The sequence below is a fragment of the Myotis davidii genome, unplaced genomic scaffold, assembly GCF_000327345.1.
Source record: "Myotis davidii unplaced genomic scaffold, ASM32734v1 scaffold290, whole genome shotgun sequence".
NCBI classification, from domain to species: domain Eukaryota; kingdom Metazoa; phylum Chordata; class Mammalia; order Chiroptera; family Vespertilionidae; genus Myotis; species Myotis davidii.
This window is the reverse complement of record NW_006285049.1, coordinates 4,620,818-4,640,367: the sequence shown is the minus strand read 5'-3', so window position 1 is coordinate 4,640,367 and position 19,550 is coordinate 4,620,818. Positions and strand designations below refer to the sequence as shown.

The 19,550-nt window shown below is 41.4% G+C and overlaps 1 protein-coding gene across 1 annotated transcript in view; it reads right to left on the bottom strand.

The window, feature by feature from the left end:
- Positions 1-19,550, bottom strand: part of NELL2 (neural EGFL like 2) — a 359,055-nt gene that overhangs the window by 137,883 nt on the left and 201,622 nt on the right. The window contains 1 exon segment of the mRNA XM_006755529.2: positions 16,115-16,240. Within this exon segment, the coding sequence (XP_006755592.1) occupies positions 16,115-16,240 (126 nt within the window).

Here is a 19,550-nt window from a genome sequence, read left to right as displayed (position 1 = left end):
GTTAACTCACAGTGAAACCCTGCAGACACTATCTAGGCATTGCCTTCCCTCGGATAATTACATTCTATGTAAGATTTTGTCATCTTCCCACAAGCCATTTACTGCTACCCGCTTTTGAAAAATATCACATCTATCAAAGAAGAGACTGGCCATTAGAAGACAAAATAACATCAAGATTCAATAATTTCACTGCCATGGGACCCTTTCTAGTTTAGCAACAAATTTTATGTGTTTCTTGGTCTAACAATTTCCTCTTTGCAATGAGTGAAAATTTTAGGATCATGTGACTTTACTGTTTAAGGTTATTATAGTTTAATTTCACAAGGAAAATCAGTGCAGATGAATTCAAAATTTATTGACGTGTCTGATGGCTCTTCTGGGGCTTATGTCAATGTGAGTTATGAACTTAGTAGGAACGTGACTCATAAAGAAGCCAAAGCTTTGACATTATTTTTGTATTAAAATCTCCATGGCTTAAGATGACCATATTTATGATCACTTTAATACCATAAATCATAGTTTGCAAACTGAAAGTACTCCAATTCACAGGTCAGGTAGATACAGTCAGGGAGGGAGGCCAACTGGCTGTAAGGATTCTGGCATTCGGTGTTTTCTTCCGGGAACTGCTGAGTCGGAGGACCTGGGGGATGGGGACAGGGGACCTGGAGAGGCCTCTTCTCCTAAGAGAGCTGCCACTATTGTCTGCATCTGAAAGCTGGGGTACAGCAATGCAGACCCTGAAGTAATGGAGAAAGCCAGATTTTCATAATAAAATCTTTTGACTGTTTAAATGTTGGATCGTTAAAATGCCCCAAAAGTCAAATATATTGCCACCAAGAGACAAACAAGGTCCACAGGTCGTTAATTGGTGAGTGGATATAGTCTTGCTGGCATGGAGCCTTTCTGAATTTAAAGTTTATCCTCAGCAACCCTGCATTCCATCCCAAAGATCTATGGCAGTGATAGCGAACCTTTTGAGCTCGGCATGTCAGCATTTTGAAAAACCCTAACTTAACTCTGGTGCCATGTCACATATAGAAATTTTTTGATATTTGCAACCATAGTAAAACAAAGATTTATATTTTTGATATTTCTTTTATATATTTAAATGCCATTTAACAAAGAAAAATCAACCAAAAATGAGTTCACGTGTCACCTCTGACACACATGTCATAGGTTCGCCATCACTGATCTATGGCAACAGCCATTCCCAACAACACACTAAGTCTACAAATCAACTTCTTCATAGTGCTTTCAGAATCATTGTCTGCCAACTTCCTTCCTGTCGTTAATTTCAGAAGGTTTAAAAAGAAGGTAGATGAGAAATATACTACATAAACATTTGATTTACTATGTTTTGGGTAAATGTATAATCTATTTCTGTGTTAACTGTGTGGTTTTTGTGTTTACCAGAAGCAGACTAGGCGAATGTTAAAATAATGAGTGCCCCTAAATCTATACCAAAACCAAATACAAAAAAAGTACCTCAATCATTAAAGTGAGGAATTTGGCCTGGCTGGCATGGCTCAGTGGTTGAGCATCGACCTATGAACCAGGAGGTCAGGGTTCAATTCCTGGCCAGGGCATATGGCCTGACTGCAGGCTCAATTCCCCAGTGTGGGGCGTGCAGGAGGCAGCCGATCAATGATTCTCTCTCCCTCTCCCTTCCTCTCTGAAATCAATAAAAATATGTATATATTTTTAAAAAATTTGAATTGTTGCTTCTAATAATTAGAAAATAGATGGGACTGAGAATCATTTTAAAATATAGCTTTGGACAATTCAACAGTGTTAGCTAATAATTATAGTGTATTCGTTTTCTATTGTTATCATAATGACTTATTCTAAGCTCAATGGCTTGAAACCACATAAATTCATTATCTTATAGTTCTATAGGCCAGAAGCCTGACAGGTCTCCTAAGCTAAAATTATGATGTTATAATCATGAATAAAAAAAACTGAATTCCTATTTGGAGGCTGTTTTCTTATTTATTCCAGCTTATAGAAACAGTTCCTGTAGAGTAGGGGTGGGGAACAACTGGTCCAGGGGCCATATAAGGCCCCCGAAATCACTTGGTCTGGCCCTGCCAAGGCATTAAGGGTGAGTTAATGGAATGTTTGACCAAATATAGTAGGCTAATCCTATCTAATAAAAGAGTAACATGCAAATTGACCATACCCCCAAACACTTCCCATTAGCTAATCAGCAGGATATGCAAATTAACTGCCAACCAAGATGGCAGCCAGCAGCCAGGCAGCTGAAGCGAACAGGAGGCTTGCTTGCTCCAGTGACAGAGGAAGCCAAGGTTCCCACCCTGTGGCAGCCCAGCTCTGAGCTCCGGATGAAACAATGTTGCAATTATAGAAGCTAAACAAGCTCCAGATAGCTGCTTTCAGCCGGCAGCGGGCTCAGAGCTTAGAGCGTCAGTGATGGCAACAGAGTTTCCATTATAGAAACTAAACAAAGCCCAGATATCTGCTTTCAGCAGCCGAGGCCTCAAGCTGGAGTCGGCCTTAGAGCTAAAGCCAGCTTTCAGCTCCAGTGACAAGCCATAGAAAGTAAATAAATCCCAGAATAAAAAAAAAGAAAAAGAAAAAAAAGAGAGGCTGGGAGCTTCAGTCACCCGCCAGCCTGAAAATGGCTCTCAGCCCCTCATCCAGACTGGCCAGGAACCCCAGTGGGGACCCCCACCCTAAAGGGGGTGCAGGCAGCCTAAAAACAGCCATCATCCCGTCATCCAGGCTGGCCAGGCACCCAAGCGGGACCCCCACCCTGATCCGGGACATTCTTCAGGGCAAACCAGCCAGCCCCCCCCCATGAACCAGGCCTCTATCCTATACTACAGGCAGGGGGGGACAGCGCGAGCTGCCATCCAGGCCCCATGTGCAGCCCTGGGCAGCAGGGTATAAGCCCCACCCCCATCCAGTACCCTTATGTGACACCTGAGTCCCCAGCCAGGACCCCCGTGCCGCCTAAGCCCTGCACTTCTAAGCCCCGCCCCCAGCTGGGACCCTATGACTATTGGAGAGCAGGAAAGTGCCGCTGGGCCCTGGGTCACTGTGGTGATCCAGCCATCGGTAAGTAGAAAAGCCCGGCCTGCAGGCAGCCCCCAGCTGGGCCAGCTCCCCAGTCACCATGGGGATCTGGGAGCAGGAGAGCAAGCTCAGCCTGTGGGCAGCTCCAAGCTGGGTCTGCTCCCCGGTTGCCATGGAGACCTGGAAGCGGGAAAGCCCAGCCTGTGGGTAGCCCCCAGCTGGGCCTGCTACCCCGTTGCCATGGCGATCCTGGAGCAGGAAAGCCTGGCTTGCAAGCAGCACCCCGATCCTGGCCATAGCTCAAGGGAGAGTACAACGTGCAGTGGAGGCCAGGAGCCTGAGAGATCAACACAGAGAGGCTCCTGCTCCAAGCCTCCATGGTGTGGCTGGGGGCAGGCTCCCAGCAGACACACACACACACACACACACACACAAGGGACGCCTGCTCTGAGCCTCTGCTGCCAGACTGTGGCCATCAGGAGAACATCCACTGAGGGTTCCCGAGCTGTGAGAGGGGCGGGCTGGGCTAAGGGAACCCCCACCCCCCAGTGCATGAATTTCGTGCATTGGGTCTCTAGTCTTACCTAACAATAGACAAACATGTAAATTGACTGTACCTTCATTATGCTAAACAGCCAATCAGGAGAGTATGCAAATTAATCCAACAAAGATGGCAGTTAATTTGCATATGTAGGCGCGAAGCAGCGGAGCGAAGACCGAAGGCAGCTCTGGCCAGAGCAGTGAAGACCAAAGGTGGCTCCGGCCGGAGTGAAGGCCTGGGTCCCAGGTGCCGGAGGAAAACCGGTGCTGGCAGCCAGGGGAAGGGAAAGCCTATTGCACGAATCTCTTCGTGCAACAGGCCTCTAGTTTTTAATAATCTTGTATGACCCATGAATGATGTTATAAATATCCAAATGGCCGTTGGCAGAAAAAAGGTTCCCCACCCCTTCTAGACCCTCTCCCTCTGACAAAAGTCAGGGAAAGTTCTTCTCTTTTAAGGATTCATGTGATTAGATTGAGCCCACTTGGATAACTAGGGATAATATCCTCATTTCAAGGCCTTTAACCTTAACCAGATTTGCCCTGTAACACATCACAGGTTCTGGGGATTATTAGGATGTGGGCCTCTTTGAGGACCATTATTCTGTTTACCACAAAAGGGAGCAATAATAACAACTATTCCTTTCAAGTGCTTATGTTCCAATTGTCATGCTGATTACTGTGCCTGCTTCTTCTCATTGAATTCTAAAAACAACATATAAGGTATACACTATCATTCCATTTTAAAGATGAAGAAACTAAGGCTAGGAAGTTAGGAAAATTGCTCACGATGACAGCTAGTAGATAGCAGAACAAGGACTCAAATCCAAAAAGCCTAATTAAGCTAGTACCCATAAGCTAAAATGCCACAGAATGTCTGTGGAGAAGAGGGGCCGAGGGAGATTATAATTTGATTTGAACCAACTAAACATAGAGGCTCCATGGACTGCTTAGCTATTTCCTATCTTGTTGTAGTTGTTTGTTGTTGTTGCATTTCAGAACATTTAATGAGCATGCATTTGAAAATCTATTGTATAAGAATGCCTCAGGTAGTAACTTAATGGTTATGATTTTATTCTAAAAAAATTCCTAAAATCAGTTCTCATTAGGTCACACTGAAAATTTGCTTTCAGGGAGTTCCTAGAATATCAATACAGCATTCTGTCTTCTTTGAAATGAATTAACATATCACCTTGATTCAAGGTCATCATTGATTGTTAGACATATCATCAACTTAATAAATAACTTTCTAGCACAAAGGAAAATAATATAAAACAAAATAAAGCATAATAACCTCAATATGCACACCTCAATTAGAATATGCACAAACTGAGAGAAATGTTCCAGAAACCATTTCTTGGAATGTTCTATAGGATTATCTGACTTTATCTCCTACAATTCCAGTCACACTAAACTTGCTATTATAAAACAACCTGTATTTTTGTATCTACACTTCATTCCTGCTGAAATGTCTCCTCTTCTGAGATGTCTGTTTCTGTCCTTAAACATCTCAATTTAAATGTCACTTGGTGATGCCTGCCCATAGCGAGGCTTAAGCCAGATCACTCACTGCCTTGCTGAGCTCCCAACAGCTCTCTGCACATTTCTTTGATACAGAATGTGCCACAATGTACAGTAGTGATTCATTTCCACTATCTCTGTCTATTAAGTTGAACAATAACATTACCATGGATCCATATCAAAGCTCTGGTGTAAAGAAAAAAAAGAAATGTGTGACATCTCATAAGTTTTCACAATCACTCATGCACAGTTCTTACACAACATATTTTTACTTCTCTCTCTTTACTCTTATCCTTCAGTCTGGTGCTCTCTTCAGTATTTAGCAGAAATAGGTTAGTTCTGAAAACTTTGTATAATATTCAATGTCTGTAGTAGGCAGCCTTTAATTTTTTTAAATATAGTCTTATTGATTTCAGAGAGGAAAGGAAAGGAGAGAGAGATAGAAATATCAATAATGAGAGAGACTCAGTGATTGGCCGTCTCCTGCACTCCCCACTCTGGGGAATTGAACTTGCAACATAGGTATGTGCCCTGACCGGGAATGGAACCGCGATCTCCAGGTTCATAGGTCAACGCTCAACCACTGTGCCACCCCAGCTGGGCTAGACAATCTTTAAGAGGTCCCCTATGATCTCCATCTCCTGATATCCATGCTTTTGTGTAATTTGGCCTTTAGTATGGACTGGACATAGTGATTTGCTTATCATCAGTATATTACAGCAAAGGTAATAGGATGTCACTTCTGCAGTTAGGTTACAAGAGATGGTGATTTCCATCAGGCTAGCAGGCTCTCTCTCTTACTACCTTTGATGAAGTAGGCTGCCATGTGAACAAGGTCCTATATCAACAGCCAGTGAGACATTTAATCTGCCTTATAGGTAACCTTGGAAAAATCCTTCCCTAGCTCTTGAGGACATTTTGATTGCAGCCTTATGAGAGACCTGAAGTAGAGGGGACCCAGCTATTCCATGTCCAGATTCCTGACCCACCAACACTATCCTATATAATAAAAGCCTAATATGTTAAGTGTCCTGTCGTCTGGTCAACCAATCAAAGCATAGTATGCTAATGATATGCTTAGGCTGCTCAACCGCTCTCTATGATGTGCACCGACCACCAGGGGGAAGACAGTTGACTGGTCGACCAGTCACTATGACGTGCACTGACCACCAAGGGGCAGATGCTCCAACCAGTAGGTTAGCTTGCTGCTGGGGTCCAGCCAATCAGGACTGAGCAAGACAGGCTGGGCACACCCTGGAGCCCTCCCACAGTCCCTCTCTGGCTGGCCAACCTCCCACATCCCTCCCCGGCCCTGATTGTGCACCAGTGGGGTCCCTCAGCCTGGTCTGCACCCTCTTGCAATCCTGGACCCCTCAGGAGCTGTCAGAGAGCTGATTTTGGCCCGATCCCACTCAATGCAGGAGCTGCCCTCTGGTGGTCAGTGCACTTCCACAGGGGGAGTGCCGCTCAGCCAGAAGCCAGGCTCATGGCTGGCAAGTGCAATGGCAGTGGCAGGAGCCTCTTTTGCCTCCACGACAGCACTAAGGATGTCTGACTGATGGCTTAGGCCCGCTCCCCTAAGCCGTCAGTCAGACATCTCCTAAGGACTTCTGGACTGTGAGAGGGCACAGGGCAGGCTGAGAGACACCCCACTCCCACCCCCACCACCACCAAGTGCGCAAATTTCATGCACCGGGCCTCTAATGAGACAATAAATGTGTATTGTTTTTAAGGTGCTAAATGCTGGAACTATTTGTTATGCAGTAGTAGATAACTAATACAATGTTATTCCCTTTGAGAAAAGAACTTTGTTTAAGCAAAAGGAAGCCTCTTATATGACTTCAGACATTATATGAAGAAAGTACCAATCACTGAGGTAGGTGTCAACTGCAGACAATGAAAGCACTATCCAAGCTGTCATTTTGGCTCTGCCTCACCCCAGCAGAAGCACATGGCAGAGACAAGGCTCTGGCTCTGAGAGAAGAAACTCACCCTCAGAGCCCAGACCCGTGACCTGCACGTGACACTGCTGAGGTACCGTGGACTGGGGAGGAAATGAGTGCATCAGCACCAGCAATGTCACCGGGAGGTTACACACCCATTGCCAGATCAGCTCGGCAGCATGCCCGTGGAGCACTGGAAAAGCGAGGAGGCCCAGGAAGGTCACAGTTCCATTCTGGCTATCATGTCAAAGCCAACAATCAAGGGAGGAAATGAAAGGCATCTGCTGCACCTCAACTTCAATAATCCTGTCCTCCATAGCTGCCTGTTGCTAAGACACCGCTATTATTACACTCCTGGCACGTATAATCTTTTGATTCCCCTACGTGAGTTTTCAGTTCTGTGCTTTCTATATAAAAATACAACTCAAATAATACAGCCATCTGAGACAAAGGTGAATTAGGGTTTCCTGATCAACCACGTCAAAGCAGGTGAGGCTGGCTAATGAGGCAGTGCTCAGGTGAGCTGGCACAGAGGCTGGCTGGTGTGGATACATCCCACTGGCTGCTCTGATGATCAAACCACAGCCAGCTGGAGGTCAGACATGGGGACAGGGCTGCGCCGCGATGCCGCATAAAGGCTCAGACAAGCCTGGAAACCGCTACGTCGGTGCTGACAGATTCAGATAGCACGTTCCTCTTTCCAAGCTTTTCGTCTTTAAAAAGGCAATTCGGCTCCCTGAGCCTTGGAGCCCGTTTCATGAAGAGCTGGCTGCTAATTGTATGCGTGCACATATGTGTTTCAGGAAAGAGATAAGCACATTGCCTTGGCCTCCTCACCAACTGCGCAGACACGTCTCACTTCTGTTCTCTGCAAGTTTTCCAGGCGTGGCCTGAAGTTTTCTCATATTAACCCTTCCTGGTAACTACAGTGCACATTCTCCTAGAGATGCTCTCTTGATTATGCATGCTTACAAATAGCTTTTCATTATGAATTCTTGGAGTCTCAGGGCTTGACATTTTAATTTTTGTAATCATGTTTATATTTTCAAATTACTCAATGATGACTACACAGTGTAATAATACTCAGTGAACTACAGGAGATGAATGAGGCATCTTTTAGCAGTAGGGGCCGCATCTTACCTTTCTAAAACCTAAAGTTGTCTGATTTTCATCTTTGATGAAATATAGCACCAGTTTACCGTATTTTGTAATGCCGACTCCAAAAGAACAAGATGTGGAGTGGCTGTTCATAGAAATGCAAAAGTCTTTCCCAATAGTCATGGCAACTAGTGCCCAGATGGCAGGATTGTCTGGTTGCTGACTGTGATTCTTTAGAAAAGAAATCCACAGAGAAGCAGCAGGCTCCGAGAATCTGCCCGGCCTGAGAACTGGCCAGACTCTCTAATTCTTGGAGGCCATATTCTCTACTTTGGGCAGATTAGTATCCAGGGTAGGTCCCTGGCTGCATCTATCTCGCCCCAGGGTATCCCAACCTAACACTCATTCACAAGAACAATAGGAACCTCCCAGATCCTAGGGAAAACCCCCCTACGGAAGGAAGAAGTGCTACTCAGTTACACCAAGGGCTCTCTTTCTTTTTACACCCGCTATTCACAGTGCATAATAAGTACAGTTGAATAAACAGTAGCATGTTGAATCCATGGCTCTGGCAAAGCTATCTGCTTTACGAAAATAATAACTCAGTTGGAAAATAACAGTGCCCGGTTGAAAGGGTCCCAGGGAAATAAGAGGAGAGCTTGCCTAATCATAATAGTAACAACAATTAGAGTAGCCAACACTTACTGAAGATTTCTCCTTTGCTAGGCATTTTACTAAAGATAAGCTGCCAAGGCATTTTACAAGTAACATAACCTTGTTTATGTAGGATGTTCTGGTGAAGTCTGATATGCTTATTTTCACTTCCAGTTCTTTAGCCGTGTTTCTCTCTGATCGGTGTTTCTTGTGCATGCCAACCCCCTCCCCTGCCTCTCTGCCAATGTCCACAGTATTCTTGCTTCCTTTACTATTTATACACAGTAATTATCATGGCACACACACACACACACACACACACACACACAATGAATTATCTGTGTTGTTCTGTAGGTGCAATTTTGATAAATCCATCCAGAGCTATTTTTAAATACCTGATAATACTAGTAAAGTTATTATCCATCCATACAATAAATTACCAGCTTCAACTCAAATTCTTTTTGGAAGAATGTAGAATAAAAACCAATAATGCTATTGCTGGCTTTCTACAATACTATCTCTTTAAACACTTATGCAAATTACCTTTTCTAGAATTGCTTGATAGGAAACTTGAAAGAAACACACCAGAGGAAGCCCTTTGAGGAAGGGGTTCGCATGGGTTACAACTGACTGAGAATCTTTGCTTCAGTTGCCCAGTAGCAAATCCTTCTCTGTAACCTTTTGTGCATCCCAATAGTACCCCAGGCTCTTTAAAATGCTGGGAAACCAACAGTAAAAAATCAAACAATAGCATCATAAAATCAATGACTCTTCTCCATAAACACCAAACTAAATGAGCCTGACACATAGGATGGCCATAGTGATTTAAAAAAAAAATAGTGACCATGTTAGAGCAAAAACAGTAACTATAGGATCATAAAATGTAAGCACTAGGAGTATTCAATGCTATAAAAAGTTAAGTACTTTTAGAAGTAAAACTCCTTGGGGAACACCACAGGAGGCTCTTTAACAACAAAACTCAAGTATCAAGTAGAATTCCTTGTGCTCAGTTTAGACACTTTATGGACCTTCTTTGGTATGAGACCTGGACCAGAGCCAGCATCAGAAGGCCCCGGGTAAGAGAAGCAGGGGGTCAGTAGAAAGCACATTGAGCAGGCATCGGGATAGGCGTTCGAAGGGCCATAAGCAATCCCCTCTGCCACCTCTGCTGAGGCCTGCAACTGTGCCATTGCAAAATATCCCCCCGGCTGAGCTAGGAGGAGGTGTTTAATAAGGGAGAGGAGAGGGAAGAACTTGAGGGAGAGTGGGCCTTATTGGGAAAGGGTCCCTTTTGTCATGCCAAAGGCCAATAGGAGGACACTGGGCCCCCTAAGAAGTGAGCGAAGTGCCTAAAAGAAGCTTGAAGAAAAATACGAAAAGTTAAAAAGAAAGTGCATAGCTTACAACTTTGATTGGGTGAACCCAATGCTGAATGTATCAGCCTTGGTACTGTCGGCATTTTGGGTCATGTAATTCTTTGTTATGAAGGGCCACCAGTGTGGGATAGAGATTAGTGACTCAGTCAGAAGGCAACCAGCAAAAAGCTCCTAGCTTTTCAGGTCCCAGAAAAATAAGATATCTTCTTAAGAGGATAGTTAGTCTAATAATAATATTATGGGATGTTTATTAGTATCCTTGGCCTCTGCCCAACCAGATGCAGGTAGCAGCCCCCTTGCCCCTCACTTATGATAACCAAAAAATGTCTCCAGACATTGTCAAATAATCTCTGGTAGGTGGAAAGGTAAAATTGACACTGTTGGAAGACCACTGTCCTAAAAAACCTATTTTGTCCCTAAGCTGGGCAAGACTTTTTCTACCCCTCCTATGGCCACCTTTCCCACTTTCCTGATCCTACTCAAAAATTGTACAATAGAGGGAAGACAGCAAGTCCCTCAACACACACAAGAAAGAACCTGAACTGTGTGTTTCTTACTGTAATAATCGGAGACTTATCAGGAAGATCTAAAATGAATATGTTTTATCCTTTGATAATTCCAAAATTATGGATTTTGTCTTTGCTTCTAGAGATTTGTATTCTTTGCTCATTATATAAGACCAATTCCAAGAAGAGATGCCCAGCAAGATCAAACGTATTTGCTGAATTTAATGAATGTTTATGTGAGGGACCCAAGAAAGCCATGTGTCAAGATAAGTTAACAAGAAACTTTGTTATGCATAAAAATTGTTTTTACAATCAGAGTTGCTGAAGAATGCCCTTTTAATATCTTGGCTCATGTGAACCAAATCCTTTCCTTCGCTTACATCCCCTTCCCTTTGTCTTTTCTCCCTTCTTTTCCCTCCCTCCTTCCCTTCTCTCTTTCTCTCCCTCTCTCTCTCTCTTTCTCTGTCCCTCCGTCTCTCCCCCACCTCTCTTTTTCTTTCCTCTCTGAGAACAGAAAAAAAAAATGTGAGAAGTAGATTATGAAGACTTAATTAGGACAAAAATATACCTTCACTGGAAGGAAAATTATATTAATGAGTTCAGAAGATTATAAACTGCTGCATCATTTGTGTAAATGGCACAACTGAGTCATTAGTGTAATTGTATGATAGAGCCAGAGGCCTAGAAAATTGTGATTTATGTTTCTTCTATTGATTCTGATTTAGGATTATTATTATAAAATCTGTAGGGGAAAAATTTCTCTTAGAGTTAAGCTAATGAACTGAAACGATCGCTAAGAAAGGCAGTTTAATTAATGAATATTATAAATTGAATAATGTGTTTCTACATAAAATATAAATCTTTTCCCCTTATTTATTTTTTGGGTTGCAAATTAAACAAATGATGATGAATATGAAGAGGCTTATCTTCTGGTCCCTCATTGCCTCTCACAAACTGTATGAGTAATACTCATCTCTCTCAGCCTTGGTTTCCCTCTATTTATGAAAGTTAAGAGATTGGGTGGGATTATTCTTAAGAATTCTTCCATCTCCAAAATTCTATGATCGTGAGGAAAATATAATTCACATCATCTGAAAGCTAAAGAAAAAATGGCAATTCTACCAACTATGGAAGGTAATTACTCTGTGGCATACATAATTTCTACCCCAGAGCTATCGGCTTATAAAGTAAAAAAGGCTTCTTTTATTGATCAAAGCTCTTGACTATAAAGTACAGGGTATTGCTCTTTGAGTCTTCTTTAAATTAGAATGTCTATGATTAATTTCAGGTGGGGGAAGCAAGTTTGAGAGACCTCTGGGAACAGAGTTGAGCATGTCAGTTTTTTTAGGTTTTATCAAGGAGCTCTTCAATAGGAAAAAGGAGCAGGAATACAGAAGCAAAACAAAATCAGGACTCCAAGAGCTCAGCCACAAACCAAAGAATAGCTCTGCAGTGGCGTCTTCACATTTATTCTGGAAAGCCTCCTACTGCAAGGATGTATTCGTTACTAAAACTCGGAGAAAATAAAGCCCAATCTTTATCAGAGAAATGAAGTCCTGCTCTGGTCTTATGGAAGCTCATTTTTTTTGTTGTTATTAATCCTCACCCAAGGCTATTTTTCCATTGATTTTTAGATAGAGTGGAAGGGAGGGGAAGAGACAGACAGACAGAGAAACATCCCCTGACTGGACTCGAACCTGAGACACTTCAGTCTGCAGGCCCATGCTCTACACACTGAGCCAAACTGGCTAGAGCCTTCAGCCCTGAGGGCAAAACCCCCACCAGAAGAGTCATTTCTTCATGGTGTCTGTGCAGATGCTGATATTAAAGTGTGGGGAGAGAGGGATACAAAGTAGTAAAAAAAAAATTATTTTATTTTTTGTAGGAAAGCAAACAAGAATTTATTGACCGCAGCAAAAATAAACTTAGGGCGTGAAACAAGGAAGGACATAGAAGAAGCAACAGGAGAGCCTGGCTGGGCTGCTTGGCTCACTGGGAAGTCGGAGAAAACGGGCCGTGGTAACAGGTTCAAAGGGTTAGTTAGGCCAGAAAAGGTGCCTCTGCCCATTGTTTCCCTGGTTGCAAGTCTCATGGGGTCCCTTAGAGGTTAGGGCAGGGGTGGGCAAACTTTTTGACTCGAGGGCCACAATGGGTTCTTAAACTGGACCGGAGGGCCGGAACAAAAGCATGGATGGAGTGTTTGTGTGAACTAATATAAATTCAAAGTAAACATCATTACATAAAAGGGTGCGGTCTTTTTTTTTTTTTTTAGTTTTATTCATTTCAAACGGGCCGGATCTGACTCGCGGGCCGTAGTTTGCCCACAGCTGGGTTAAGGGAATGGCAGAGGAAAGGGAATGGCAGGCATGCTCCCTGGAGGGAGAGTGACCCAAAGTAAGCATCCATTTCCTTTCCAGGAACCCTGAATATGTGCCCACCCTGCATAGCCTAACATAAAATGTTTGTCAAAAATCACCTGACTTGGGACTACAAAATAAAATCCACTCATATTCCCTTAGTAGACCCAGCTTTTGTGTAAAAATGTAAATTCTCATTATTTGTAGACCCACTTGTAGCAGATAGGAAATTTAAGGGCAAGAAAGTCTCCCTTCTTTAAGTAGAAGCATAGAAAAATAGTGGTGCTAGTTGGGAATACTGGCATATCAGGAAGGAAATTCATCCATCATATGCTAGATCTTGAAATTCTTGGCTTTGGTTCCTGAGGCATAAAAATCATGGCCCGAACAGCTTTTCTTAAAATAAATTTGGTCTTCCTTCGCATTCCTACAAAGAGACACTTCATTTATATCATTAGGTACTTTGGAATCTCAGGGGAAATTTTTCCCAAAGTAATAGAAAATTAACAGTAATTTGTGGGATTTTACTTGTAAGGGAAATGCACTGAAAGAGGTAAAGACAAAGCAAGAAATTCTCCGTAAGGGGTGACAGCTAAGCTGGTCCCTGAATTGACAGCCAGCAGACAGGCTTGGAATGGTAATGAACCCCTTGAAAATGTCCTGCTGCTGTGAAATGCTACTCATTCAACACTAGGCCCAATCGTGTGTCATGTACTCTTACTCAAAATCTCCAACATTTTTTAAAAATATAAGAAAGCAGCCCAGGTGGCATGGCTCAGAGGTTGAGCACTGACCTATGACCCAGCAGGTCACAGTTCTATTCCAGGTCAGGGCTCATGCCCGGGGTTTCACGCTCAATCCCCAGTGTGGGGCATGCTAGAGGCAGCCGATCAATGATTCTCTCTCATCATTGATGTTTCTATATCTCTCTCTTCCTCTCCCTTCCTCTCTGAAATCAATACCACACACACATCATGTGCTTGAAAGCACTCCTGCACAATATGAGCACCGTGGCATGGCACATTGTCTTGTTGGAAGAAGCCATCTCCATTGGGATACGCCATCAACATGATAGGATGAACTTGATCAGAAATGATACTTAGGTATGTTGTGCTATTCAGACATTTATAATGATCTGGCCCTTTAGCAACTTCAGCGCAAAATTATAGCTAATTTGCCTACAAACGTCAGGTGGTCATAATAATCTGGCCACTCAGTGTATGTATGTATGTATATATATATTTAAATTAAAAAAAATAAGTAAGTAATAAAAAGACTATAAGAAAACAAAAAGAATCACTAAGAAGTACAAAAACGTACACAGCTTTTTAAGTCCCTAAAGCCAAGAAATCAGAAAATTGCTGGTGCTCTTATTTTCAATGAGCACATCTTGAAATACCACACTCTGGGAGTGGCAATTTCATCTCAGATAGATTTTTGTTGTTGCTGTCAACCATTACTTTGCAACTAGACTTATTGATATTACCAATATTACCACAACCTGTGTATTTATTGAAACTTGTTCTTTTCTATTCCTTTCTATGTTGAAAATATCTCCATCGTCCTTCTTCAAGACACTGCCACTAAGGGGGATTAAATTTTGTCTAAAGAAAAAGTGCACAGTTTTTCCCATACTGTGGAAATGTTTAGGATGAACTGACAAAAAAAAGCAAGAATTTGTAAATTCATTGGCAACTCTATATATTTTCTTCCCTCAGAATATCTTTGGTTATTCTCTATTGATTGGGAAGTCACTTCTCATTAATTTTTATTTCTATCATTTTTTCTATAAATACTATATTTGAATTTTGAGGCAGGCCCTTCCCTTTGCTCTAACTGATGAACGGGATATCAAGTATTACATGGTATGATCACTATAATATAGTACTTAAAAGGGACACACCAATGCAAAGGCATAAGGTGGCACTTTTATTATAGATTCATATTATTACTGGGAAGTGTTAAAAAAGCCACTTTCTCTGGAAAACTCTAAGTATTCCTTACACATCCCTCAGATAAAAATTATAAAGTTGGAGGTACAGTAAAAAATGATAAGAATAACATTTTAAGTGCTCTCCAGTTTTATGATTCTACATGTGTGTTTTTTTCTAACATATACTTATAAAAATAAAAAAGAAATTCAAAGGAATGTCTTATTTTGCACCCACATTTCCTCAAACCCATAGTCTTCAAACTCCTCTTCCACACCATTTTCTTTCACATTCTAGAGGTAGGAACCTATACAATATGAAGTTAATAAGTTGTCTTATCCCAGGACTATCTTAAAACATTAAAAACACTCAATATATCCCTGAACAGGACTCTTGATAATACTATAGGTCCTGATATGATGTTTTATAAAACAAACACAAGCAAAAATTTTATGATGTAGTTATTTAACTGTACTTCCCAAAGGTATGAAGAAGGTCAATTCTCTTTAATATCCCCATTTCCCAGCACTCCAAAATCCATTTCTTAAAGATATAAAATTATTTATGTTATTATTTCTCTATTCAAAAATCTACTCTCATATAAAGAAGATTCTATTTATGGGTCGTTTCTCAGATTTGCCATAGAATTCACACAAGTATAAGTCCTGTTTGTGTTTAAAATTAGTATAATACTGATTTGTTTCTTAAGTTGATCTTTACCTTCCTATCAGGGAGTATAAAACTTTCCTCAGACTCACAGTTAACTACCAAAATCAATACTGTATGCTTTTAGCCCAGCCGGTGTGGCTCAGTGGTTGACCATCAACCTAGGAACCAGGAGGTCATGGTTCAATTCTTGGCCCAGGTTGCAGGCTCAATCCCCAATACAGGACATTGCAGGAAACAGCCGTTCAATGATTCTCTCTTATCACTGATGTTTCTATCTCTCTATCTCTCTCTCTCTCCCTTCCTCTCTGAAATCAATAAAAATATATTAAAAAAAAAACACAACCATATGCTTTTGCTTATGACTTGTTTTGTTGTAAGAGAATATTTATGGAAGACTTCTACAAAGTTAGAATTTCTTTTAGAAACTTTAAAAAGAAATTGAAGACATAGAAAAATATGATTTTATAAGGAGCCACTATTTACCTGTACATGAATAGTCATCAATCCTGATGTATCCAGTTTTACAGATGCACATGAAGGAGCCTGGGGTGTTGACACACATGGTATTCTCGCGGCAGTAATGGCGCCCTTCAGCACATTCATCAATGTCTGTGAAGAAAAGGTAGGGGAAAGAAGTCAATAGTGGCCAATATTCTAGAGCAGGGGTGGGCAACCCCTGGCACGCATGCCAAACATGGCACGCCAGTAACTTTTGCTGGCACGCGAAACCCTCTCTTACAATCTTCCATTTACAATTTTTTTCTTAATATCGACTTTTTTATTTTTTCAGATAAATTCAGTGTAGGTACATCTTAGATAAATAAATAATTTTACATAACATGTATACATTAAAAATAAATGTATTTTTCATCATCATATACTATGTTTTTTGTCGCTCGAATGAATTTTATTATTTCTTCGAGGTTCTTCACATACGTACACCTTAAGAGATATCAAGTAGGTGTAACATGTTCTCAAAAAATTAGGGTCAGCACACAGAAGAATTTTGAGTCAGAGATTTTGCTGGTTTGGGCACGCACTCACAAAAAGGTTGCCCACCCCTGTTCTAGAGTTTCTTATAATTTTCTTTGGTAGGGAGTAACAATAGTTACTAATTGAAAAGCATTTTTAAAAAGTATCCAAGTGCTGGCCAGTTTGGCTCAGTCAATAGAGCATTGGCCTGAGGACTGAAGGGTCCCGGGTTCGACCCCAGTCAAAGGCACGTACCAGGTTGCGGGCTCAATCCCCAGTTGGGCGTGCAAGAGGCAGCCTATCAATGATTCCCATCATTGATGTTTCTATTTCTCTCTTCCTCTCCCTTCCTCTCTGAAATCCATAAAAATGTGTTAAAAGTTTTTTTAAAAAAGGTATTCAAAACATCTTTAATAGGAATGTTTGGAGTTCAAATGACAGAAACTATAAAAGCTTCTCCAGCAGCTCTTTCTGAGGTTTCAAACATGTCTATGTATTTCAACTTGCAGCATTCTAAATATAATTGGAAATTTCCAGTGCATTCATCTACCTGTGTGTGATTAACAGAATCAGAAAGTACAGATTGGGCTGCCTTACAGTCTTGGAAGCTTCTATTACTGAGCCTATCATATATTATTTTTTGATTCATTGGCTGTTCTGTACACTTGGTGAGACCCTGCAAGAGGTGAATAAAATATTCAATATACACTAGGACTTCAATAACTTCACTTAGAGATATGAAACCAATAACATGTAGCTTATTAGAGATACAAGTAGAGATACAGCTATCCCAGTAAATGTCAGGACAGAGATGAAATTACAATGTAGAGATCTGATACAAATGAGAAACTGTAAAATAAGGTATCACAGTGAAGAACTTCTATATTAATTCATACACCAAGTTTTGAGTATAAAGACTTACAATTGTTAAGCCATAATAGGCACTAGTACTAATTGGGAAGAATGTGAATTTTGACAATAAAACTGTCCCCATTTTATAGCACCTCTCTGCCTGGAACATAAAGTATTTTACAAATATTTTATTATTATGAAAAACTCTTAATTAAGGGCCTTAATGCATTGACCAGGCAAGGTTATTCTCCACCAGAAGTCTGCTTTCTCAAATCCTTGCGGCGAATTCATAAAGTAATGTTGTCCTCATTTGTACTATTAAGAGAAATGGATCAATTACAGGACATGGCCAGGTGAGTCACTACCAAAGAAGTCGTGCTATTCATATAACTTCAACTATGCTCCCAGTCCAGAGAGCATCAAAAGAAGTAATTGACACAACCTCAGGAAGCCATATTTTAGAGTCAGAGGTCTCTTAGCAATTATCTGAGCTAACTACATTTTTTTTTTTTTTTTTACAGATGGAAAAACTAAGATCTAGAGCAGTGGTTCTCAACCTTCTGGCCCTTTAAATACAGTTCCTCATGTTGTGACCCAACCATAAAATTATTTTCGTTGCTACTTCATAACTGTAATGTTGCTACTGTTATGAATCATAATGTAAATATCTGATATGCAGGATGGTCTTAGGCGACCCCTGTGAAAGGGTCGTTCGACCGCCAAAGAGGTCGCAACCCACAGGTTGAGAACCGCTGAAGAGACTCAATTTTCCACTCAACTTTTAAATGAAAGTCAAAACAATAAATTCCAAACCTCTTAGCATACAAAGCTCTTCCCAGTTTAACTCTTATTTTTCCATCTTTGTATCTGATGACCTCCCTCTCCTTTCCCCTCTCAGTGTTCTGGGCACACTGAGCTGCTGATTATTCCCTGAATGGGCCATGTTCTTGCATAACTACGTGCCTTGGCTTATGCTTTCTCTCTACTCCTTCTCAGCCTCCTACAACCCAGTGGCTCTGGCCCACCAGTGCACGCATCTGCCAGAAATCTGTTTAAATGTCTCTCTGTGAAAACTTCCCCAATGAAGTAAAATGCTCCCTAGGCAGTGTTCCCTTGGAGGTTTGTAAATGTTTACATTTTAGATCCATCCATTTTACCTTTTTAATTTTTGTGAGCCTCTTCTCCCCAATAAGCCATATACTCCTCGAGGGCAGGGATCATCTGCTTAGGTTTGTTAACTCTGACTGCACATTATTTTATCTAGGGTGCTTTTTAGAAACAATGGTTCTTGGGTCAACTCCCAACGCCCCCTCCCCCCACTCCATCCAAATTCTGATTTAATTCTCTTGGTGAAACACAGGCAATTTTTTAAAATCTTCTCCATGATGAATCTAATGCAGGAGTCAGCAAAATTTTTCAGTAAAGAGTCAGATGCTAGATATTTTAGGCTTTAGGAATCATCGGATCTCTGTTGCAACTTATTAACTCCATTGTTGTAGCATGAAAGCAACCATAGACAATATGTACATAGTGTTCTAATAAAATTTTATTTATAAAAACATATGGGGAATAAAATTGGCATGCAGACCACAATTTGATTAGCCCTGGACTAATGCATAACCGTGTTAAGAAGCACTGAGAATTTAATTCATTTTTTTTATCCACAGTACCTTGTAAGGTGTCTAGGACATTATGGGGTCAATAAATATTACAGGATGAACGAATAAATGCTTCAAGGCTAGCTTAAGGAAGACCTAAGAACGGCTCTCAGATTTTCTGACTTATAGGATAATATTCTTTTCATGATAACATGCTACTTCTCAATGTTTGCACTGCTCTGCAAGGAAAATACCACATTCAATTACAGTCTGAAAATTAAACTACAAGCAACCTGGGGGAATATGATGAAAAACTCATTTGCTTCTAGGGTCTTAAGATCATAATAGGAATGATGGGATTATTGATGTGTTCAGCTTGATCAATAGACTTTAACCTCACTCCTCTGAGAGGGTGCTGTGGAGAAGAGGAAGCTACTGAGGGCCATGGCAGGAGTCCTCTGGGCTTATGCTTGGGAGCCGGAGGGCTGGCCATGAAG